Raw genomic sequence first — 25,428 nt, forward strand, 5'->3', positions numbered from 1 at the left:
TATTGGCGAGGCTTCTGAGCCCAGAGTGGCCGACGAACTTTTACAAGAGAAGCTTAACAGTAAAGAGTGAATTCAGAGTAAGGATTTTCAGCTAAATAAATACTTCTGAGGAGATTTGTGAAGCTTTTGGGATGCCAATCTGTCTAGCCATCGTCTGAGTACTCTCAGTTCCAAGAAGTAATGCAACCTGAGCAAGCAGAAAGACTCGAAGCAACGCCTGTGTTTCAAACCTATTCCCCAGTCACTTTCCTAATCAATTACTCTCAGCTTTGTCTATATTCATGTCTGCTCTGCATTTCCTGCTAAGTAGTTTCTCTCAGCAACAGTAAGGTTGAGTCTTAGGAGCTAACTGGATCATCACAAACACTTTGTGATTTTTCTGCACATTTCTCTTCTTGAATGACATCAACACATTGGCTCATGTTTGTCAAGACCAAAATAAACACATTGTAAAGTGGTACATGCTGAACAATAGCTAGAACAGTTAAAAAATAACTCATAGTAATAGTCAATTTCTGAATTAAAAATGTGTTGAACACTTTATGGAAATAAAAGATATCATATCTGGGTTGTAAGTGCATCCTCTTTTGACTGAAAAAACAAATAGTAATGATTAGCATAAGAACGTAATTGTAAATATTCTCTCAGCAGGTATTTCTCTATGCATGCAATGCACTACATCTTTCTGTACAGCTATTTTTGAGTAACTTACTGACCTTTCTACCTCTTGCAGCAGACAGAGACTGTAGAACTTCTTTGTTTCGTTCCCCAGACTGTTGATCAATGCAGATTATTTGACACCTGCTACACGGACCCACAACCTGAAATTTCAGTTAAAGAAGGTCACTGCTATATGTCAAAACAGTACAACATGGAACAGTACAAGCTTCTGACTAGCATAATATCATAAAAAATACGTTTTCTACATACTTTTCTTATGTTCTTTAATGCTTTCATTGTGTACAAGATCAGTCCTGTTCACCTAATGTAGGTACATTTTCCAAGGGTCCACTTGGAAAGGTATCACTGCATTTTTAGTTCTTTTTTTTTTTTTTTTAAAGAAAACTTTCCCAGAGACAGAATATGAGAAATACCAAGCATTTACATATTTATATTTCCTGATTGCTTCACTTTGTCTGTGGGCTGGCAGGGCTACTCGCTCAAAGGAGAACTGAAGATAAAATTAAGCCAAGGCCTCAGGATTTAACCAAAGCAGGACTCTCTTGGAGCTAAACTAACAGGTTTTGGGTAACATTTTTTTCTGTGCAATTTCTGTGGGATACAGTATCCCAAATTCTTTCTTACAGGCATGGCACTTGTAGATAATCAGAATGCAAAATGTGAATTTCCACAAGTCTATGTAGGTAGAAGGAATAATGAGATCCTCTAGTTTAACATCATATATAATATAAAGCATGGTTCCTAAAGATAATTCTTGTTTGAAATAAGGTGTGTTTTTAGGAAAAAAAAAAACAGCTATGAATTTTTTCTTACCTTTTAAAGCATTAAAATGAAGAAGGCAAATTCCAGTTTTGCTTGCTATGGCATCCTCACCTTTAGCAAAGCTCTACATTTTACAAAATAACTCTTCTTTAAAATGTCTCAGTATAAACTTTCTACTGTTGTAAAATTTGTCATAATTTCAAATAGGTCAATTAATTAAACCTTACACTGCAAATATTTCTATATGCTGTTCTGAAGAGCTATTTTATTTCTTTGAGATACATCTAGAACTGTTTGTACAACTCTTCAGTGTAACCATCAAAACTGTATATTTGGCTCAGCTTTTTCAGAAGACGATTTTCCACTGCTTTAATATTTTATTAAAAGAAAAACAAGACAAAAGAAGGAAGTATTTTCGCCTACTTTTCTTTGTTCAACAGCATCTTCTATTGTTTTTCTGGCATCAAGCACCACTAACATAATTTCTACTGTTACTACATCAGTATCTGGATAGCAGAGACTGGAAAAGAGAATGCGAATTGCATAAGCCTTTCTATTTTTGGCTTGCATTCCTAAGGTATTTCAATGCCAGAAACAGGAAAGCAGTTTTATCCTGAATATACTGTTGTTTTACAGTATATTCCACAACTGGATCCTGAGCTGAGTTCCTTACTGCAAATCTGCACTTCAAGAAACTATACTTCAAGGTTTTGTCTTCTATATTCCTTGTCTCCTCCCTGCAGAATTTTTCCTCATTTTTTTAAACTCCTATTACAGCTTGCTGTTCAAAATATGCTGAAGAAGAGAGAAGATAGGTCATATTTTCTACCTTTACTGAAAATACAGCATTTCCATTTCTTAGGATATGCTGACCAGAAACAATTAGGAGCGATTTCTATCATGGCTTCTAGATCTGACATCATTAACACTTCTCTTATTCACACCTTTCACTATCATCCACAAGCAAACAATGAATAAACCCCTTTCACATCCTGGGCAATGCATTTACAAATACACATTTCATAGCTAAGGACCAGACCAATCCAATACAGCACGTAATGCATATATTCATCTTTCCCTTTGGTTTCATGTGTTGCTTCATGGAACTTTTTTTGAAGTTCTTCTAAAAAGAATTTCTTTGCCAACAAAGTCTGACTTGATAGCATTTTCCTTACAGTACAAAGCACATTATGTTGTTAGATATGACATGAAGAATAATGTATGAAACAGCCCTACCTAAGGCTAGACTAAGAAACATGTCTTGAATGAAGATTAGAATGCATACACCAGAGAGCAATAGACAGTGATCATTCACTGGTATTCATGTCCAGGCTTTTGGCAATCATTTTCTTAATGTGCAGCAATCTGAGACTGCGTTTGGACTATCATACTTAAAAGCTGCTCATATTCTCTTGTTACAAGCTGGTTCAATATTTGCCGCAAACTCAGCCTCAAAACAGTGATTATTTTTCACCTCAGTTGGATGGAGGTGGGAAATGTTATGAATTATGAAATAAAAAAAGGGGTGGAGAAATATGTCAAAACCTCTCAATTACATTGCAGCATGTTTGTCACAGGTCACATCATGTTTTTTTTTTTTACACACTTCATAAATTGCATCTGCACATACTGTGCCACCCATATTCCAGTCAAAGCCTTACAAAAATTCTCTGTCTCCAAGTTTAAAATGCTTTGCGCTAGAGGACAACATCCTGTAGGAGTAGGATAAGGGAGATAAGTTCATACCTGGAATCGCAGAGCACCTATTGAAATCTCAGCCCACTCTTCTTCTTCAAAGGACTCTGGTGCACTGATGACAATATTGGCACGGAAACGCTGGATTAATTCCTCTATTTCCAATGGGTCTTCCAATCTGTACCACAGAGTTCACAACAGAAAAGAAAGAATAGGCTTTATTAGCGAGTTCTGCACTAGTTTTTTGTGCTGTAAGAAGCTAGCGGCTAATAGGATTCATCAAACAGATGAATCTCCATAATAACTTGGACCAATTTTTATTACAAAGGCTATAAAAAAGGCACACAGTATTTGACTAGAATTTGTAATGATCTAGGTGGCTTCTTCAGGGTTGTAACCAGGAAAGCATGCGGAGTGGCAATTATAAATAATGCATATGAGAAAATTTCCTCATTAGTTATATGTAAGGATAATGGTAGCAAATAAAAAGATCATTTGACTAAGCTGGTTTAAATTTGACTGGTTAAATGCTTCTAAAAAGAAAGCAAAATACAAGCATATTCTGCATATGCTGCAGTAGCAAAAGGGACAAAAATTACAGATGCTGAAGGTGAAAAAGGCCAGTAAGGCATCTTATGAGAAATGTATTCCTTATATTATTATTTGCCTTTAGGTTGCAACAGATTGCACCAAATGACAGGTGTTTTGAAAAAAATTAATCTCTGTGTGGAGATATCTCCACCTCTTTACAAGCATTTGAACTGCCAGGGTGTAGATTTGTGTCAGTGCTGAGAACATACATGAGGGAGAGAGAACAGCAGACTGCATACAAATATCAGAAAGCTGGCTGCACCTTTGAATTGTTGTCTTCACTGTCCTCCTAAAGGAGAATCCTACCAGTACCATAAAAAAGGACAGCCCTAAAATCTGTAACGGAGGTTCTCTGAAGTGAGGAAGAACAATTCATTTTGCATTAGCTATGATGGACGTGAACAACTTCCAAAGCTCCATCAGCTGTAGTTGGACAACTTTTGGATAAGACACCCTCCAGCAGAGACAAAAACCTGGGTTAAGTAGTGAAAAGAGGTTTCTGTTTTGGAAAAAAAAAATATATTAATAAAGTAAGGGCAAAAAGTTTAAAATGTGTTTTAATTAAAATATGGAAAAACATGTAAAATCAAAGCACAGGGAAAACTGTTCACATCAAACAGCCTTGGCAGAATAGGTCTGTTAGGTGAAAAAAGGGCTTGATTTTATTTAAAATAGTCTGGAAGATCTTCTTTAGCAGACAAATGTGCATAAGGATAAATCAACTTTCAGTCAAACCACACAACCCTGGCTCCGACAAGCTTTCGCTGTTCACAAGGATTCAGGAGCCTGGGGGTAGAAAGTGGGGTGGGAAGCTGAAGGGCTCCAACTTTTCCCTAGAGATCCCACAAGCATGTCTCAATCCACGGCTGAGGCAGAGCTTATCATGATCGGAGCAGACAGGAGCCAAAGGAAAGTGTAGACTATGCTGATGCTGAAAGTGACAGGGAAAAAAATAGCAGTTACTCATGAACAAATTCAGTTCCACTGTTTTGCTTCCTTCCTTTGCTGTGGACTGTGTGGAGGGAGACCTGGCTGAAAGGAGTGTGGGCGCTGTGCAGAGGGAGCTTTGAATAAATTTTGTGACATGCGAGCATTGGCTACCCAAGCTGGTATTAATGGGGGCATCAAAAGCCCCAATAACCTCAGAGCTGGGCTCACAATGCCCTGAACCAGCTCCTAAAAAACACTTCTAGTTTCTACTTTCAGCCCGTGCTGCTGCTCATCCGAGACTGCAATGCCCACACTCCTACTCTCCCTCTACCTGCTCAGGCTCACCTCCAAAGTACCTCAGCTCTCCCACACCTATCCCCAACCCTCAGAACTGCTTTTAACTACTTGGCAGCATTTATCGGAGTAAATTCGCATTATTTCCTCTCCCTCAAAACATCAATCAATTGGATAGAGGCACCTTCATCCTGCAAATCTCAACAAGGATCTGTTGTGAAAATCAATGTCATTTGCCAAAGCTAGCTTGAGTACTTAGGATTTTCCACAGCAGTGGGCCCTGCAATGCAGAAAGCATTCCATATATTTAACAGGCAAACCTGAAAATGATTATTTTCACCTTCAGGGGAGTATTTGTATTGAGAACATTTGGGCATGAGGCCAGGCCACGGGGATTTTCAAGGGGGTGGCATATAACGGCAACAGCAGAGATGATTGTCTCATTATACATGTAGTTCTCCATCCGTATGTTACATTCTAATTTTTAATTAAATTGCTGTTACTGTTTTAGATCACCTCTCAAGACCCAAATGTAAAGGGGAAGATTAATTTTACTAACTATAGAAGATGCAAAGAAAGAGAAACTATTAAAACTCAACTGAAGATTGAAAGGGTCATATAAATCTTAGCAGGTTTCCATTAAACAAAACCAAACCCACATGCCAAGAAATTAACTAATACTTTCTAAAAAATACAGCCGTTTAATAAAGACCACTATGTGCAGATTCTTAAATGTTTATTGCATAGTTCAATATTTTGAAAGTTTATAAACGGTGATTCAGTAGCAGTGCAGAACAATGATGCAGTATATAATAAATTAAATATTAGATTAGATATTAGGAAGAAATTCTTTATTCTGGGGGTGGTGACACACTGGCACAGGTTGCCCGGAGTAGCTGTGGGTACCCCATCCCTGGAAGTGTTCAAGGCCAGAACGGATGGGGCTTTGGGCAACCTGGTCTGGTGGGAGGTGTCCCTGCCCATGGCAGGGGGGTTGGAACCACATGAACCTTAAGGTCCCTTCCAACCCAAACCATTCTATGCCTCTATGATTGTATGATGCTGAATTAATTTTCTCAGCACTCTGAGAAAGCACTGCATGGCAAGCACTCTTGTGCTGCAGAGTGGGAAGTGAGATGCTTCTCAGGCATAATGGCAGCTCCAGTCACATCTGGAGCTTCCTTTGAGAAAAAAGAAATTACAAACTGGGTTGTACTGGGGGGAACACTGGAAGATGTTAGGTGCAAAAATAGTGTATCATCTGACGTTGTATATTTCAAAGTTCCCTGTCCTCCTTCATCGTCACACATTGCTTCATCTGGTCCCTTCGCTTTTTCTTTGTACTCAAATCCCATGTCTGGTAGGCTTCTCGCTGGATCTCACCATGGAAAATGCCCATTGTGAGTAAGGGATGCCTGCAAGCATTGTTTGGCCAAGGAGATGTAAACCAGACAGTCAAGCCTCAAAAGAAGGCATTAATTATCACTGAGAAAAGGTAGTCAAAAAAGAAAGAGATGGAAAGATTCAAACTTTTGCCAGGCATTTTTCCCAGGATACTGCTGTCACATGCTGAAATTGCCCAACTGCTTCTTCCTAAAGAAAGAAAACCCTCAGGCAATGCAAGTTGATCTGTAGCAGTGCTTAATGCAGTCAGTGGTTTTAAACCCTAAAGCTATATACCTATTTTCCTACAGCTATACATATATATGTATATATGAATAACTCTAAACAGGAGTTTCATTGCAGGGCAACATGTTTGGTGGGTGACCTAAAGGAGAGAAGGTGTTTCCAAGCAGAGGCAGGATAGTTTGGTGAGACAAGAAAAGGGGAGTATGAGCTCAGAAACAAACACATGGGTTGTGGGGCGGCACAGCTATGATGGAGGCCTTGAGGAAGGATTTTCTATGGAATTTAGGCCAGTTCTCAGTTCAAGAAAGAACAACTCTCCATGGTCAGCTTACGAAAATTTAGTTAATATTGGGTTCCTTATCTTTGAACTCTGGGACAACTCAAATGTTTCATTTGTTGCCTGTATCTCCCACTTTGGTACAAGTAATGCAGAACTAATTAATTAATTAAATATAGTCCTGCAAATAGTTAATATTTCTGTTGTGAATGTTTGCTCTAACCTGAACCCTTTCCATGGGGAAAAAATATTTCAGTAAGTAGGAAGACCTTAAATTTTCATCTAATAAATTATATCGAGGAAAACTAATTATCTGAGTTCTTCCCACAAATAGAAATTGGTTGATTCCTGACAGTCTCCTACCACCAGATCAATTGACAAGAATTTTGTTTAAGTTCTCATAAAGATGACTGGCAGGTGGGTTATGTTCAGGCATTTAACCCAAGTTTTCAGAAGTAATTCAGGAATGGGTAATTATAGCAGTTTAGTACCTATATATTTGTTGATCATTGAAAAGTAAGTATATCTCATTTTCTAGAAAAAACAATTACATTGGTATCTTCTGGCAAGATGCTGGAATCTAAGATGGCTGAGAGACATTTGAGGACAGAAGGACCTTACCTTGCAGAAATATGTTCTTTCAGCTGCAGAATGCTTGCTACATTTATCAGGAGGTATTGTGCTTCATTCACAAGAGAGAGTGAGATGCTTGTAGCACAGGTCGGACCTAAAAAAAATCAGTCCGACATTATAAAATCATTGTTAAAAATCAGGAAGATTATACTAATAATTTCACCTCATCTTTCCCTTGACCTCTTATTCTTTCTCATTACATTTTTTTTTCATTGGGCTCAGACACTAAGGAAAGACTCCAAGAATCCCCTCAGAACTGTAAATCATAATTATATAATGCATTCAGAAAGCAAGATAGAGCTGAGATTTTAACAGTTTTGTAAAATAACTTACAAAAGCAATAACTATGGATTTTCAATGTTAATTTGATTGCTTTTATAATGAAATTTAGTATAAAAATAAATTCTTTGTTTATAGATTTTTCATGACCATTTTTCAAAATGATCATTAAATTTCCAGACAAAATCATTGTAGTTATGATAAAAAAAAAAAAGAAGAAAAAAGAAAAAAAAAGACTGAGGTATTTGTACATTTTCACCAAACATAAAAAAGCACATAAGCACAGTTTGGGTATAAATGAACCCTTAGAAACCTGCTAGGTCAATATTGTGTGACTCTTTCACTCTTTATCAGGGTAATTTTAAACTCATTGTGACTCCATGTTTACTAATTGAGGAACCACAATTTTTTTAAGAATGACAACAAACCTTTTGTATTTTTATGTTGCACACTGTTTTTCCTGTCTGGACTTTGTCTTATCAAGCGGCATGGACGACCAAGAAACATAGAGAACCAGCCAGCAGTTTTTTCTCCACAGTCATACGTTTTTACCCTATCATGAGAAAGAAAGGACTTAACAAAATTTGATTGCCAAAACATTGATTTGCAAAACTGAAGACAAATTACAAAGATGTTTCTTCTGTTTCTTTCCATATAAAAAATACTGAATCTGTATTGTCTGATGAGTGATAAAACAGACGTGAAGTTCTGCATAATTTTATTTCCCAATTTCCTCAACTTTACTCTGTTGGTCTTGAAGTTAATATTCATGAGATCTAATTTAGTATTATACAATTATTGTGGAATAAAGGATTATGTAGCTTTAGTGCTCAGGCACTGACTCTGAAGTACAGTAACTGGTAGTTTGTATTACAACATTACAATGCAGTATTATGAAAAAGTTACTTTCCAGTCTGTGCTTTTTACTAAGACAAAGAGGATTAATCTCAGTTGAATTTAAGATTGTCCCACTGTGCCACACCATATATAATTTTTAATGATCCCATCAGGTACAATGATGTTCATTCCCTAATCTAACTCATGTTAATACAGACGCTCCACATTAAAACAAGTCTCCACTAGTAAAGCCCAAGCAGCAGTTTTTCTCTACGTAAAGATGGTTCCCATTACTAGTAACTTGTCTATTGAGTTATGCAAGGCTGGCAATAGATTTGCCATCTTTATCTGTATCTAAGCTCTACTAGAAGGATTTTCATCGTTCTCTCATTTCAGGAAGGACATAGATCAGACCTATTTGCCATTAGCATCCTCAGCACAGATGAAACTTAACTTCAATATACTAAAACCTGGGCTTCTCATTTTAGTTAGTTGTCTGGTTCCCCTCAATGAAAATGGAAAAAGATAAGTATTTTTCATCTATATTAGACCTCAGGATGGGATGACTCTCACTCTAGGAATGTCTAACTCTCTTCATTGACTACAAAAGGAGATTTGGCTGATATCTAACTTTTAAATGGCATAAACAGGTAAGAGGAATGCAAATTCTCACAATGATCTAGGCAGGATTCTTGTAGAAAGGAAAGCGAGGTCAGTCCTGTGCTCACCTCTGCTCACCTCTGCTGTTCCCACAAAGAAGCTGCTTTGTACGGTGACCCTCTGCTCTTTGATACAAGAAAACAGTTCCTTGTGGTAAAAGATACTAAGCCCTAGGATAGAGAGAGGAAGTGGCCTGGCTTTATGAAATGTTCAATTGAATTTCACAGGTAGAAAGCGAGGAGAAGAGAAATAAAGAGATTTTATAATTCTACATGGATAAGATATATCTTCAGCTGCTGTTCTCACTTGTGAATTTGGTGAAGCTTGGCATCCCTCTTCCCACTTTGAGACTGGACAGATGCCCACCAAGCTGCTTCTAGTCAGTGACGTCCTAGAGCTGAAATGAAACACTGGTACCATGAGATGCAGGCACTGTGGCAAGAAACAGTGGCCAAAACATTAATCTCCACATAAGATTTCATAATTTGAGGTGAGCACTTCTTGTGTCCTTGGTGGTCACTGTGTTAGGGAGAAGGCAGATGATAAGAGGGCATGAATCCTTCATGGTGACAGTACAGGTAAAACAAATTCCCCATATAATTTTTCCCAACCTAACAGAGGTGATAGGGGTACTTCAATTTTCTGCTGAGCCAACTGCCTCTAGCTGCCTGCCAGGGCTTAGTACAGGATAAGTCAGGATGAAAATTTGGACATCTTTTTTATTTGTTTACTCCTTTGAGTCACAGTGGCTGAGTTAGAGACGCACAGCATTCTAAATATTTCATCAAATGCCACTGTGTGTTTCTGTATTGCAGGACTCCTAGGTTTTCAAATTGCCTTCCCTTATTGTCAGACCATTTTCTGAGCAAGGACCATCGTCTCTTCAAGGTCTTTTTCAAAGTTCTTCTCCTGTAGCTCAATGCTATTCATTTTCTGTTTGTGTTTATTTCTGACAAGTATTCCTTTACATCTGTCAATATTACATTTCATTTGGCACACGCCAGACAAGTTATAAAGGAGGTCATAGTCCTCTCCGATTTTACTTGCTGTCCACCTTGAGTTCCCCACTCATCTCACTGTTAATGCCATTTAGCTTTGGTGCCTAACAGCTGGTCCCTCTAGCTAGGTAATTTACAGAACAAGATTAAAGGACAGCTGAAGTCTGAATATTGATCTCAAGGGATGTAATACATACCTTCACCCACAACAGGATCAGTTCACCTTGTTTTTAACTATTCCTTTGTCTTCTTCTACCACTGATGTCATTCCCTTGACCCCTTTGATATTGTGGCCTGTCAAAGAGCAGGCTGTGTCCCTGCCTGTTTCAGCAGAGCACTAACCCTGAGCATTTAGGGCTTTCTACAACTTCAACAACATTAATGCTAGCTTCTACTTTCATCTGCCCAGTGTTAGAAGTTATACTAAAAAGCCTTGTCCCACCAACGTGAGCAGCACCTGCTGATGGACGGCCCCTGCTGAGATGAATACTACCACTGATGAATTACCTCACAAGGGAAATGGGGCCTCGCTAAACTTCTGTGGCTGCTGTCAAGTTAAACTCCCCCTTGTGCCTGCCTGCAGATTTTATGTCATGTACTACCTCAGCATAAATTCAGAGTAACCACTTACACCAACAGAACTGGTGAAATTAGAGGCAGAATTAATACGCGGAGAATACCCTGAGTAGCACTTTCTTTTGAATAAAAGCCTATAAGGTTTTGGGCCCACTGCTCACCTCAGACACTTTGCAGAAGAGACTCTGGACCACAAATCACCTCCTGTCTGTGCTACTGCAAAGCACTGTTTTGTTCCTATTCTCATTTCTTGGCCCCAAATTTGGCAACAAATTATATACACGCGGAGAGAAAGAGAACCTAGGCTATTTCAGAGCAGGGCCTGTAATAGATGGGCTAACCATGGGGAGGCTGAGTCAACACTAAAGGAAGTGGGACAGATGGTTGAAACAAATGACTCTTGGGTGAATTCCACTACCTGAGGAAAATACACTTCTGAGGAGAAGATCCCCTTTATCATCTGAATAGCTAGTAGAAAAGAAGGAGAAGATCATTTCCTCCATGGCTCCATGGGGAAAATGGCCAGGATTTCTGCTGGTTTGTTCATATTACCCTCAGAGGAGCAAATGTAAAGCATTACAAAGAATTGGTTAAACGAATAAATAAATCTGTCTCTTTTAGTTGGACTTACCAAGGGACCTGGTGAAAAGAAATGTAGTAGATAATGCAAATGTACTTTAGGAAGGCACTTGATACACTGCCACTCAGAAAAATTAATGAGACAGGGAAGTACTTAGAAAATATGATGGATAAACACTTAAGTTCACTGATAGGAAATTAATTTATTCATAATGTTATATTTCACTGAAGTGCTATGTCTTTTGATCTAGAGTTAATGTTATTTCACATAGTCACCTGCAATCTTCCCAAGCTTGTTAAAGGGACACTGATCAACATGGGTGGTCAAAACAAATTAAAAAGGGTTGCAAATATAGAAAGCTGTTTATAACTTCAGTGGGTTCTAGCAAATTTGAATCAGTGCAGTGTGAAACAGGCAAAGCTGACAGCATCATTACTATCAAATGAATGAACTGAATTTCTAGAGTCTTGATGAAGCCTCTGGTTGGCATTTGGAAGTAACTGGGAATACCTTTCCCTTTTCGCATCCTTGGAGCAAGTAAAACAAAGATCTCTCTTATTCTAGTTAGTGTCAAGTCATCACAGTCTCTTGTAATGTCCCCTCCCACCCCTCCTTTTTATTTTTATCATTATTTGTTGTTTTTTACCAGACACGCTGCACATGCCAAATTACCTACCTAAATCTTTCTTCTCCTGGCCCCCTGAATCATTGAACATTTATTGCTTTCCACCTTCCCTCTCTTCTTTTTAAAGTAGTTTGCCCCTGAGTGTCTATCTGATCATGTCCTGAGTGACACTGCGGCGATTTTGAGCTCGGATTCCCCTCTGCTCTCACTCACCTGTGTGAACAGACTTTACTCTCGCAGATCACGGCCTCTTTTCCAGTATTTTCTTCTAGTGATACAGATATTGTGTCCATGCCTACATGGTCAGACAGGAAACAAAATTAAAAATCAACATTTATGCAGAATCACAGAATTTTGACTAAAATGCCTATATCTTGCACTTGTTCATAATCACAGCAGCCACCCAAACATTGTGTGACAAAAATTCTCTTCCTTTTTGCTAGAATTATATTCTCTGCCTGCAGGTGGCTCCAAAGGACAATGCAAAGAGGAAAGGCTGCAGATGACCTTGGTAACCAAGCCACACTGAGGAATATACAATTTCAGCTTTGAGTAAATTAATTCTCCGTGTATCTCAGGCAATGGAACTGGCACAGAACTACTGCCTCAATCATGATTTCTGTTAAAAGGATGAGTTTATTGCTGTTGTGCTCCTTCTAGCAAACTGGGAGATGAGATAATTACTGTTGTGTTTTTCTTTTGGAGTGGTGGGATGGACTGAACATAAAGACGGGGGCATGGAAGAGACAAAATTAACACAGACTGTTCAAGAAAAGAAATATGTGTCATAAAATTATAATAATTTAAGTAAAGATAAAATGTATAGAAACCACAAATGAAGGAACTATTTTGTTTTCATGTATCTATCTCTAAGTTTAAACCCGATGCTGAATCCCTGACAACGATCTATTTTATTAGTTTCTTCCATGATTTTCATATCTTGAACAGAATGAGCCAAAGGAATGGAAAGGCTGTTGTGGTTTATTAGAAGGAAAAAGAAAAGCTGGACAGTATTGCTTTCTGTTAATTGAAAGCAATAATCTTAAATTATGAACAAAGTGTGGCTGTATGGCTGCAATGAATCCAACTCTTTCATTATACTGCAACATAAACCAACAAAGAGTCTGATCTCCTCTACTCCAGTTTTATATCAGCACATCTTGATTTCACTCACTACTTCCTGCTTCTTGCTTGTCCTACAAACAAGAACTAAGCTCTACTAGCTCTGCGGTATGGTGAAATCAAATAATTTTTTTCTTCTTGGAAAAGGAATGAAATGTAATGCAGATTTGTGATAGCCCGCCACCAGCTCTGGTCCATGCAAGTTTTCACTACAGAAAGGCTTCCATTCTTTATTTAGCCGGTGATGTTAGTATGCTTCAGAAGCAAAAACAAAGGAAGAAAAGCTGGGTTTATTTAGCAAAAATAAAACATATAAGTAATAAATGCATTGAAGTCGCTTGCAACAACCTGAAAAAGAAGACAATTTTGTCATCTTAAAGACCAGAACAAATGCTCTTATACTTTGAAACATTTAAACATTAGCATCATTCCTTCTGGAAGAGAAAATTTTGAAAGTTTTTGTACTGTGTGTGCCCTTAGCTGTCACTATTTTTTAAAAATAATTTCTAAATAAGGCATAATCACAAAATTTCTTAAAATAGAGTCTTGGGGCTTTAAAAAGCCCCGCTTTTACACACCAGCAAGTGTATCACATTTTTATTGAACAATATACATTTTACAGTGATGTTTAGGTCAGTTAAACATTGTTAATTACAATTTTATTCTATCTTAAGGCAAAAAAATAAAGCAGAATGTTGCCAGTTACTAAAATGTAAGAGCTGGCATTCTCCATGGTCATTTGCTTGATAATAAAATTCACAGATGTGCTCACAGTATTAATATATATATATAAAATTATTCTTGTCTTTATAGCTCCTATTTTCAGTCAATGAGAAAAATTAGAGGTCTGTCATTTCAATAGACTGAAATATAAACTATTCATGTACATTCTTTCATCAGTGTATGCACATAATTCCCATTATTTTTATTGGCAGTAACACATGACCATTTGAAGGCAGAATAAACTCCATAAAGCGTAATTAGTTGCTCAGTTTTGCAAGCATCTTTCTATTCCAATATTTTAAAGGGCCTTCACAACACTTAAAATTTCTCACTCTGCAGTGGCAAACTAAATCACAACTTGCCAGAATAACGCTGAGCGTTAGCTAAAATGTAAAGAGAGAAATTAGTCTTGTACAGAAATATATTCTCATGCACATTCCATTTGGCTTACTTTTGTGTGGGTCAGGAAGTAGCACAGCGCTATCTGTGTCCCCACATATTTGATGGAGCAGGACAACAAGATTTTCCTTGATTCTCATTCAAGCAATACGTCTTTTAGAAATAAAGACTCTTTCTCTAAGCTGCTGGGAGTTTAACTATTAACTACTTCAGAGGAGGCAAGCTGTCAAGATAAAAGTTATTTTTCTGCATGGGAGCTTTATTTAAAATGATACCAGTTTTCTTGAAGTGGGTCCTGTGATAGCCAGGGTTTGGTGTATTCTTCACGTCAAAAAGAATAGGAAATGCCTCCTAACAACTACATAGCCTAAGAAAATAATCGACAAAATCCAGAAATGCAGTTTCTCAAAATTAAAAACTCCTTCCCTCTACCAAAGTAAGGCACAGCCAATGGCAAAACAAACACAGGCCCTTCCTCTTCCTCTGCTGTCACTTATCCCCTTCGTCAGGAGCCAGGTGAATGCCTGGAGCTTCCCAGCTGCCATGCAGGCCAAATAATTTTGCAGGCATGCCAGACCTTACCTAAACCTTTGAGAAGTTTTGGCCTTGTCTAGAGCCCCAGTGTGACTGTCCTTGCTACCCAACAGCAGGACCATGCCGCTAGGTTTGTCAGACGGTGAGTCCATCCATCCAAGGCTGGTTGTTAGACAGGCTGCAGAGATACCCTACACACAGGGGCTAAAGAAAGCACCTGACGTAGTGTCTCAGCACGGGCAGGATTCAGCAAAAAGGTATTAAAGCAGTTACTGTCGCGCTAAATCATACCCACAGATTAATTTTGTTGGACAGAGAGGACAGGGAATATTAAACCACATTGAAATAAAATAGCTATAAACAAGTTTTTCCACTAATGAAAATTTCTAGAGGGAGAGGAACACACTTGCCTGGAGGGGGAGAGAGGACAGATTCATTGTGTTTTAGAAGCAGAACAGAGGAACTCTTTGCCATAATCTAATAGTATTAACAGCAAGATGTTCTTCAGAAGAGTACGTATTTCAGCTAGGGCAAGTTGGCTTTGGGCACTTACCCGAGGAACCTAATCCAGGAGCACAGTTGCCTTAGGCTCTCTCTGTTGGAGAGACATCTCCAGATAGCAAAGCACGCTTTAGATGTAGATCATTGCCACAGTCTGCTCTCACAATGACAAAAGCACAGATGATAGCAGAGAAACTGGTAGAGAAAGCAGAGTAGTTGAAGTCTCCAAGCAGAAAGAAGGCAGGTAACTTGGCTGTAGCTGTCACCTGGTCAGCTGGAAGCAGATGCATTTTCACATTCAGCAGAGCAAGAGGTGCAGTGAAGGTGCAGCTCAAAGTATCTGCCTCCTCTTTTTTTTTTTTTTTTTTTCCACCACCTCCCTCAGCCACTCCTCACCACAAGTGTCCCCATCACCATGCCCTCACCCTGGTCCCCCACCTCAGGCTGGGAAAAGTCAAAACGTGGTTCTGTTTGGTCAGAGAAACAGGACTGAAAGAAAGGAGATGGCAGAGAAATGAGAATTAGAGATCCAAGTGTTTTCCACCTACCAACACCTTCATAACCTTTTGCCTCATTAATGCAATGAAGTATGTAATGAAGATAAGGACAATAACATCTACCCACGGTTACAACCACAGTGGAGTCACATAAGTGGAAAAAAAATATGAGAAACACTGCACAGGGACTGTGCAGGCCGGGGGAGGAGAGGAGGAACTGAAGGAATCAAAGCTCCTCTTGGAAAGATGCATACTGCTACAGCTGGGGAAAGGCAGCTCGGGGTGGTAGCAATCCCCTGGGAGAAAGAAACTCGCAAAGCAATAAAGCTGGAAGAGACCCTGAGGTGCCTGTAGTCAGCAGGCTAAGTGCTACAAATCTGAGGTACTGTTAGCCAGGGAAGGCTCTCTGAGTGGCAGAACAGCCATCCTGGCTCATCAGGGGGCTCCTGCTCCTCACCCTGACCACTGCTGCTCCAGCTACGCACACGGCATTCGGCCTCTCGTGCTCCACCAGCAACACACTACCGACAGGCTGGGGAGACTTGTGAACAGCCAGCAGTGATTAACATGAGACTTTCAAGTAAGGAGTCAACTAATTAAATTAAATGTCACAGCATCACAGACTGGCTGAGGTTGGCAGGGACCTGTGGAGGTCATCTGGTCCACCCCCCTGGTCAAGCAGGGACACCCAGAGCAGGGTGCCCAGGAGCATCTGCGATGCAGTGCCTAGCATGAAATGACTTGAGTGGGCAATATAGCAATGACCCACGTATCTGAAGGGATAAAAGAAAATAATAAAAATTTAATATATACAAACAAGTCATGAGTTTAGACTGCAGGTGAGTGGAAAGAGAACAGAATAAATATTGCAACAACTTTCTACAGATATATCTGCTCAGTATTACCCTGCCCTTTCATGTGTGCCCATCACTGTGCTACCTTATGAGCAGTAACCTCTGGAATAGTCTCTCCAAGCAAATGAAAGCTATTCTCTCACTGCTAAGCTTAAAAATAAATAAATAAATAAATACTACAGGTTGCAAGTACACTACAAGAGTAAAAAATAGCAGAACTACTCTAAAAAGAGGGCCCAGACCACCTTATGCGCTAGGCTTACAGTTATCTGGAGTCATTATACACAGAATAAAACATACCAATAGATCATAGAATCATAGAATCAAGAATTATTAAGGTTGGAAGAGACCTTCAAGATCATCTGGTCCAACCATCACCCTACTACCAATGTCACCCACTAAACCAGGTCCAACCTGTGTTTGTCTAGAGATAATGCATTTGTCTACAGAATGTGATGCTAGTAAGAAAAAAAAAAAACGAAACCCAAAAAACATAATCAAGAGTGGAATGAAAAAATCTAAAGGTCCAGCAGAGCTGAACTTCTGAAAACGTGAAGGATAAATAAAGAAGGTTTGGACAAGACTCCACATTGTGTCTACAAGCAGGAGGCACCGGCAGAAAGGAAGTGAGATGGAGAGGAAGTGAATTTCTAGAAATTATTATTTCTGAAACACTTTGTAATTTACAAGTTGTCAGAGAAGGCTGCATATGCAACCGTACTACAAAAATGTGCAACATGCTCCATATCAAATGATATTGAAATGAATTGACAATACCTTTACAAAAAATAATATAGAGGGAAGAGCAGAAAATAGCAGACTTTGGGATAGTGACCCAGACTGGAATTCCTAGGAATATACAAGATTGTGCTTGGGATTTGAAACATGCAAAAAGTATTCAAAAGACTAGTGGAAATACCCAAATGTACATTTGGCCAACCTGACAGACAAAATAAATCAACTGGTCAGACTTGATATGATGATGAGTATTCAGATAGTTGAAGGGGACGACAACTGTACTGTATAAACAGAAAAGCAGCTGCAGTTACAGAAGCACCCATATGGAGTTCTAATTAGGGGTGAAAAATCTGAATATAACTTCCCTTGTTTTGCTCTAGCTGTGGAAAATGTGAGCACATGTATTATTGACGGTTAAGACATAACAGGGTGAGTAAATGTTAGACCGCAGGGAAGTGATAAATGCCATTCAGCCACATGCAAACTTGGCATTAGTAATGACTTTTGTGGAACACAAACCTATTGCACCGTTTAGTGCTAACAGCACTGTTAGGAAAATAAATAATTCCTACCCCCAAGTAGCAAAGGGCTTTCCATAATGCTTTCCATACGGTTTTCTCTTTTTTTTTTCCTCCCCTCAGCAGAGACTAAAAAGTGTTTTGATGAATCCAAAGCCCAAATATCATGCTTTTTTTCTGCCTCCTAGTGCAAGTATTTAACTGAGCTAAATAAATACAGTTTGGTCCTTATCTTAATTCATATTAATTCCCACTGAAGACTCTACCCCTCTAGTCACACAGCTGCTGGAAGGAGAAGAGTTATAAAATGGGAAGGTCTTTGGCCAGGGTGTTTGATGTTAGACTCCTGTTCCTTCACCTTCACAGAAGTAACAGTCCCTTCAGGCTGACGGACTCCCTTTTATGATGTGGAGGGACAGATTAGTCAGTAAATTCCCACACTTATCAATTCACGGTTCCTTCCTGGAGTATCCACTTTATGACTGCACATATGGAGTCACTATCTACTTTCTGCCTGTCCCAACAATATGCTAGGAAACTACCCAGGGCTATTACAGCCTCAGCTTTTTTTTGCCTACATTTGGTAGCAGAATTTGTCCCTTAAGTCAGTATGCATATACAGCATTCAGTTCTTTGGTCCCTGCATATAGGTGGTCTCTGGGTGTGAGTTTGACACCAGTAACAAAGGGGAAAAAAGAATATTGTTTACCTACCTTCTGCCTGAATGACCATAATCTTTTGCTTCAGATCAATTGAGGGATTTACAAGACACAACCTTGGCTCCTGCTTCTGAGTCAAGCAAACTCCATTCTGATTTACAACCATCCAGTTACGGTCATACAGCAAGCCCTGGTTTCCTACTGGCCATTCTGTAACCTGGAAAAGCAGCAGGAGGGGATGCAAAGGTTTAGAAAATGCTGGCTGCATAATACGTTCATGCTGAGAAGAAAAGAGAGGGAAAACGAACCATTAATGAAATTCCTTGAAATCAGGAAAGCTTGTGGAAGCCACTGTCAGCCGTTATAACAGAAACCTTAATTGCAAGTCAAAGATAAAGATCTCACTGGAAGCAACTGACAGAACAGAATGGAGTTACTATAATTCGTTGCATATTATCATACACTTTGATTTAACAGAGCCATGAGAATACAGCAAACAATCACTGAAACACTCTGAAAGCTGTTTTCAGTTTTATACTCAGCCATTTTTAGGACCACTCCCCTCAACAATTTTCTTTTAATTCACAAAACATGAGGATTGCATGTGAGTTTTATGAATTAGGGCAAAACCAAAGAAAAAGAAAGCAAGGAAAATGTGAAATTCAGAATTCTGAATAAACTTCCACATTTTTCATAAAGCTAAACCCTCTTTATCAATGAATCTATCTGAGAAAACATCCACTGCTGAGGTTTCTGGTTTAGCAAGTACATAACAGTTTTTCCAAATCCCCTTGCAACAAAACACGTGGTCGTCTTTGCTAGCTGTCCTTCCATTGCTTTTATAATGCTCTTTACTTCCAATAGCCTATACAGGCATATTGTCCTTGCCTTCATGGACGTTTTTCTGGTGAAAAGAACAGATGTTACTGACGCTACACAGATGGTAATTTTGAAATCAAAAAAGGGAACAATTTTAGTAATGCCTTTGGGTAATATTAATAACTGCTTTCTCCTTCAGAACATTAAAATATTAATACCATTATTTTAACATAAAGCTGGGCATTTAAACATACTGTTTCAACTCTCATATGCTTTCTAGTCATAGCTGAATACGGAGAAAAGTTCACCACAGGTGAACGTTGTTGAATTCTTCTAGAGAAGCTTAGCAGAGCTCACATGAATTAACTGGCCAAAAGCTTTAGCAAAAGGTGTTGAGAGAAAGGTATGTCAGGCACACCTGATACTCTGAAGAAAGCATGCCTTCAAGCACTGATTGGATTAATTAAAAATCACCATTTTGTTTAGCTCTGTCCAAAACCCCACAGAACCCACAAAATCCCGTTCTTACAATTTTTTCCAGGCTTTGGAAGAGGCCTCAGCAACAGATTGACACCTAGGGCCCAACGAGAGGAAGCTGAGGGCAGGCACTCTGAATGTCCAGAAAGCGGAAACTGAAAGCATTACAGCTGAACTAGTCCCTCTAAATATTTTGGCCACTATCAACTATGTGAGCTATCAACTATATGACATACAGAAAATAATGGAAAAAATAGAGTAGATATGTATTTTATCTACCTACTTGATTTATAATACCTTTTGGCAATTTTTGAAGTGAGCATGGAAAAAAAATGCCAGTCAAAATTGGAATCCTTATGTCTGATACTGTCATCTAAAAACGTGTTGTCCAAGCACCTCAAACCATTGGTACCTAAAGGATGTGAACCTCTGCCCTGTCTTTTAGGAGCATACTCATAGGTCAAAGACTGCAATATCAGCTGAAGTGCAGACTTTTGTCCTTGCTAGAAATTATCCTTCAGAGATGCCAGTGTTGTTTGGTTATCCTGTATAATTAGATTTCAAAATGCATTTTGAACAGCTGGTGATCATCTAAGAGCTGCAAGAATTTCCTGCTAACAAATCTCCTTTCCAAAACAGAAGATCACTAATCAATAATATGTCCTCCCATGGATCCAACAGATCATTACAGGATTTGCAAGACACAACGAACAGAATAAACAAAAAGAGCAGAAAAATACAGAAAGAGCCCAAACACAGTGATTCCTAGCTCCCAATTACAACGTTCAATTGTTTTGCTTCCACTTTAGGACAGCAATTTTATTCAGGAGACAGTTTAGGTGTATGCTCACCCTTCACTGAAGACAAGGGTTTTTATGAACAAAATAAAACTTTCTGTTTAATCAGATATTTGGATAATTCTTACAAGCTCGTAGGCATTATGGGGAAAGCTTAGCTAACAAGGTAACAGATATTTGGAAATAATCAGCACCTTCCATTTAAAATACCTCTGGTATGTCCAAAATACTGGCTAGTAACTCCAAGCTCCACTCTGAGATTCAGCACACAACTATAGATGTTGAGTCCATTTTTCCCCTTCCTCTGGGTGTCTACTGTTGTAAAAAGAATAATACCTAAATGTGCCCAGCATTAAGTTCCTTTCCTCTCATGGATATCCCTAGTACACAGTCTAGCGCCCCACTTTCTCCCCACATTTCAACTTACTGTACTGCATGTTTGCTCCAATAAATAAAGTTGCAACAACCAAATAACTGTGTGCCCTGCCTTGGACAGAGAGTCACAGTTGATCATGAAATAATCAGAGCTGTTTTGCTGCTAATACAGATACTGGAGATAAGTGCAGAAGAAAATAAAAATTTCTATTCTCATTAGCATTTAAGCTCGCGACCTCTGAGGACCCTCTCCCACCAGTGTTTGAAAGAGGCTGAGGAGATTGTTCAAGGATTGCAAGCAACTTAGAGCAGTTCAGTCTGCCTGCTCTGCTTTCATCTGAGACATGAGAAGAGTGATTTGATTCAGCTCCCTTGGATTACGTCTGAGATGTCTGCCCCAGGCCAGCAGATATGACACAGGCTGCAAAGAAGATCCGCATCCTGGTGGACCAGCAGCAGGAGGAAAGGCAGGGCACTCAAACAGCACTAAACATCTACATTCAGGCAATAGTGAAGCAAAGCAGCCAGTAAAGCTTACTGCAAAGTAAAATAAAACAGGGTAGCTTCCATCACAGTGAGCAATAATACTGTATTGCACTGATTCCTTAAAGCTGTCTGACCATCTCCTACTACAGAGACAAGTTAGAAGGGGGAGGACAGACAGAAAGCAGGGACACCATGATTTTACTGACAGATGCTTGCGTACACCTTCTTTCCCAGCAGGACGGGTAGGCTAATCATCCAACGTAAGGTCTTCTCTACCTGTCATCAGCAAGGACCACTGCATAGAGCACAACCAGTACATGCTGTTCTACCTTCTTTAGCAATTTTTCGTCTTGTAATGTAAAAACATCCATTGCAAAACCATGGTTTTGTTTTTTTGGGGGGGGATTTTTCTTTGAAATACTTTGGGCTGCATTTTTCCATAGTTCCCTGTAATGTCATCATGAAGGCTAATACAATTTTCGAACACATTAAAGCAATCACTGAACCGCTTTTAAATTATGCAAGTTTAAAAATGTTAGTGGTCTTACACATAATTTAACTACTGATCACTAAGAATTTGCATTGTATTTTGAATTAAAAGCTAATTTGTCTTCTGTGTTGAGCTGCAATTTTTATCCTCTGAAATCTACTGCAAGAGTAATAAAGTTATTAATGTTTAAAATCCTAACCTCTTTCACTGGGCACAGTGCACTAAGTAATTATGCAAAATTCATTGACATAAGAGATGTTCATGTTTAAAAATGCATGTTTAAAACATGTTTTTATGCTGGAAAAGAAGAAAAATGTGGTCAGGGACACAGGCTACTCCTCTTTTCTGCTTCTCCCCGTTTAATAAAATAATTGTAGGGAAATTAAAGCACATTTAAGATATTCAGCTAGAATATTCTACCCTCTGCTTCCTGAGCCATATGTAGAAAATCTATGTAACATCACTGAACAGACAGTTCCGTGGCCATGACCACTTGGTGAAACATACATGCTGTAGGAGCTAACCAACCTGCAGTAAGCTGAAGACCTTAATGCTTCATCCTCCCAGCTGCCAAAGCACACTCGTCACTCTCATTTTCTCGGGAAGTCAAGTACCTCCTGCACTAAAACACTTGGAATAGACTAGAGAAATCAGAGTTTAGGTAAAGAGGAGATTATGTGACTCTAAAGTGAAGATCAAACAGCTGTGAGCTTGTACTCATGTACTCATCAAGTCTGTCCTCCTGCCACTAATCAAGTCATCTGCCCTGCAGCCACCAAGTCAATGGGTAGACTTCACTGGCAGATGGACGAGGTCCTGCACACACGGTTAGGTGAAATCTTCCACTCCACATTTTATTTTAGGCAAATGCAAGTGATCATGTACTTCCCGATAAAGCTCATTTGCTACACACGCGGAAGGTCTGACTTACCATATGAGCCGGAGGCCTGCACTTGAACTTACAAATCTATGAGATTCTGATCTCAAGAATCCAAGTACAAGATGAGTGAATTTATTGCAGCCTAATACCTAAACCACTTTCAAATTTTCACATCAACTAGCTTACAGCTACCTTCTAACTGATAAAAATGGAGATAAAAGTTTAATAGGGAAAATATTTTTCTTAGCTTTCCAACAGCTACAAAGCATTTAAACGTATTTTATATTAAAACCATGAAACTGAATTTTAATTCTTGGTTTCTAACTGAACACCATGGGAACCACAAGTGACGTGATTATTACTTCAGAAGTTTATGAGTTTACCAAAGTAAGGGGGTAATAGAATATTAAGTGTGAAGTCTGTATGACAAGGATGCCTAAGAGAGTGACAAAGAAATATTCTTCTGTTGGAATCAGTCTTTTCATGATAAAGCCTAGAGATGCCGGGATAATCAACTACATAGTGCTGTGGATGGTGACGCACTCTGCAGTTAGTGGATTTGTGTTCTGGTAGTAGTAGCTTTCTGTTCTACTCTTAGATGCTGAGAAGAGACCAACACACTTCTTGACTGAGAATGAGACTAACTGCCTTTGAGTTTTAGTGCTCATTACAAATGGTGGGCTGTGAGTTGCCATATTTACCTCTTTTATGGGCAAACAATGAGAATGACAGATCTTTCACAGGCTGGTTCTAGACATATGACAGGTCTAGAAGTGCCACTCAAACATCTGGGAACAGAAGTTGAAGAATGCCTGATGGACAGGAAGAAGATCACATAACCAAACACATTTGCATCGAGGATTTACTTCAATATTGAAAATCGTATAATGTTCCAATATTCTTTTGACTGCACTTCCTGGCCTGCTCTCTTTATGCATTGAAAGCCCATTTTTCACCATATCTATTAGGTCAACTTTCATTGTTCTTTCACATGCAGTCATGTATCTTCTATGGACTAAGTGAAAACGCACAAAACATGTTCTTTACTGAATGTTATTTACAGTGAAGTTACAGTCCCTTCCAATATCATACGCTAAAACTAATATATATTTCATTGTCTATTACTCTTTGGTTGTACAGGCTCTGACAGTGCTTAGCTATTGGGTTCTGACATGGTTGATGCTTTGTTATCAGAAAGTATCAAACCAGAATACAGTAGACTCCAAAAATGTTTCTAGGCATGCAAAACTAAATCTCACAATATAGTTGCAATTTTAATGTCCGTATTTTAGTTATTGAAATCATCCACTGTTAACTGTTGCCTTTTCAATCCAATTTACCTTTGATTCACAGAATCATATAATCATAGAATTATGGCTGGAAAAGACCTCTAAGATCATCTAGTCCAACCTTTAACCTAGTATTAAAGTCCAAGACTAAACCATGCTACTAACTTCTATATCTACATGTTTCTTGAAGACCTCCAGGGATGGTGACTCAACCACTTCCCTGGGAGGCCTGTTCCAATGCTGCAAAGCCCTTTCAGTAAAGAAATTTCTCGTAATATCCAACCTTAACCTCCCGTTTATCCAACCCATTCCTTTTGTTTTATCCAACCTATTCCTCCTGTAGTAAATGGAAAGAGACAGAAATATCCAGCAACAACTCATTTTCCTACTGCAGATGCCTATTTTATGATAAGATGAATTAGCAGGTATCCATCTCTCACTTCTTAAAGAATAATATCTACCTTCAGAGCGATAAGGTCAGGTAAGATGAACTCTGCTTTCACCATGGGTCCATTAACTGGGACAAGAAGTATGCATGAAGAATGGGGATTTCCCCCTCCATATAAAACTCCAGTTCTGTCTGCCAGTGAGTGCCAGGTTTATATGCATTTATCAACTAGGGTCGTTTACCCACAGAGCTTGAAGAGAGGAAAACTAGCTTAGTTTGTGGGAAAACATAAGCTGTCTTTCATGCTGAAGTATGTCTTACCTGCTCCTGGGTACAATCACTTCAAAGCCTTCCTAGCACTGAATGTTGTGGTATGTATCTCGTAACATTGGCCTGCATGTTAAAAATAGAATTTAACCCCAAAGGGACCTGAATACTGCTAGAGTATATTTCAGCAGCTTCTGTAGAGAGCTTCTGTGATAAAACTATAATAACTGGAACACTTAAACAGAGGTTAAAACATTCTCACAAGAAAAGTGGGATTACTTTGATTTTCTAAACAGTTTCATTTAGTGGGAGGTTAATAAGGGATGAAAAGTTATTTGTTCAGGTCTCATGTAATGCTCGAGATTGTGCCTCTGAATTAAAAACATTATAAGCAAAACCAAGTTTAAAAATGTAGATGTTTTGTTGACCATGCAATAATACTCTTTGCTTCAACTCCCCAGATACTTTTTGCATTAAGAAAAATAAATAAATAAATCACAACCAAATCAGCTGAGAAACAATATTTTAAATGCAGGTGATTTGTCACTGGATTTGACCCCAATTTTCA

General features: G+C 38.8%; 1 protein-coding gene across 11 annotated transcripts in view; it reads right to left on the bottom strand.

The window, feature by feature from the left end:
- MOCOS (molybdenum cofactor sulfurase) overlaps nucleotides 1-25,428 on the bottom strand; it is a 230,034-nt gene that overhangs the window by 10,561 nt on the left and 194,045 nt on the right. For all 11 annotated transcript variants that reach the window (XM_066992631.1, XM_048046067.2, XM_066992625.1 and 8 more), the window contains 6 exons: nucleotides 18,647-18,809; nucleotides 12,261-12,342; nucleotides 8,200-8,324; nucleotides 7,481-7,586; nucleotides 3,190-3,316; nucleotides 717-821 (listed from right to left, as the gene is read on the bottom strand). In XM_066992631.1, the coding sequence (XP_066848732.1) occupies nucleotides 717-821; nucleotides 3,190-3,316; nucleotides 7,481-7,586; nucleotides 8,200-8,324; nucleotides 12,261-12,342; nucleotides 18,647-18,809 (708 nt within the window). The remainder of the gene's footprint in view (nucleotides 1-716; nucleotides 822-3,189; nucleotides 3,317-7,480; nucleotides 7,587-8,199; nucleotides 8,325-12,260; nucleotides 12,343-18,646; nucleotides 18,810-25,428) is intronic.

Source organism: Anser cygnoides, chromosome 2 (assembly GCF_040182565.1).
Source record: "Anser cygnoides isolate HZ-2024a breed goose chromosome 2, Taihu_goose_T2T_genome, whole genome shotgun sequence".
NCBI lineage: Eukaryota > Metazoa > Chordata > Aves > Anseriformes > Anatidae > Anser > Anser cygnoides.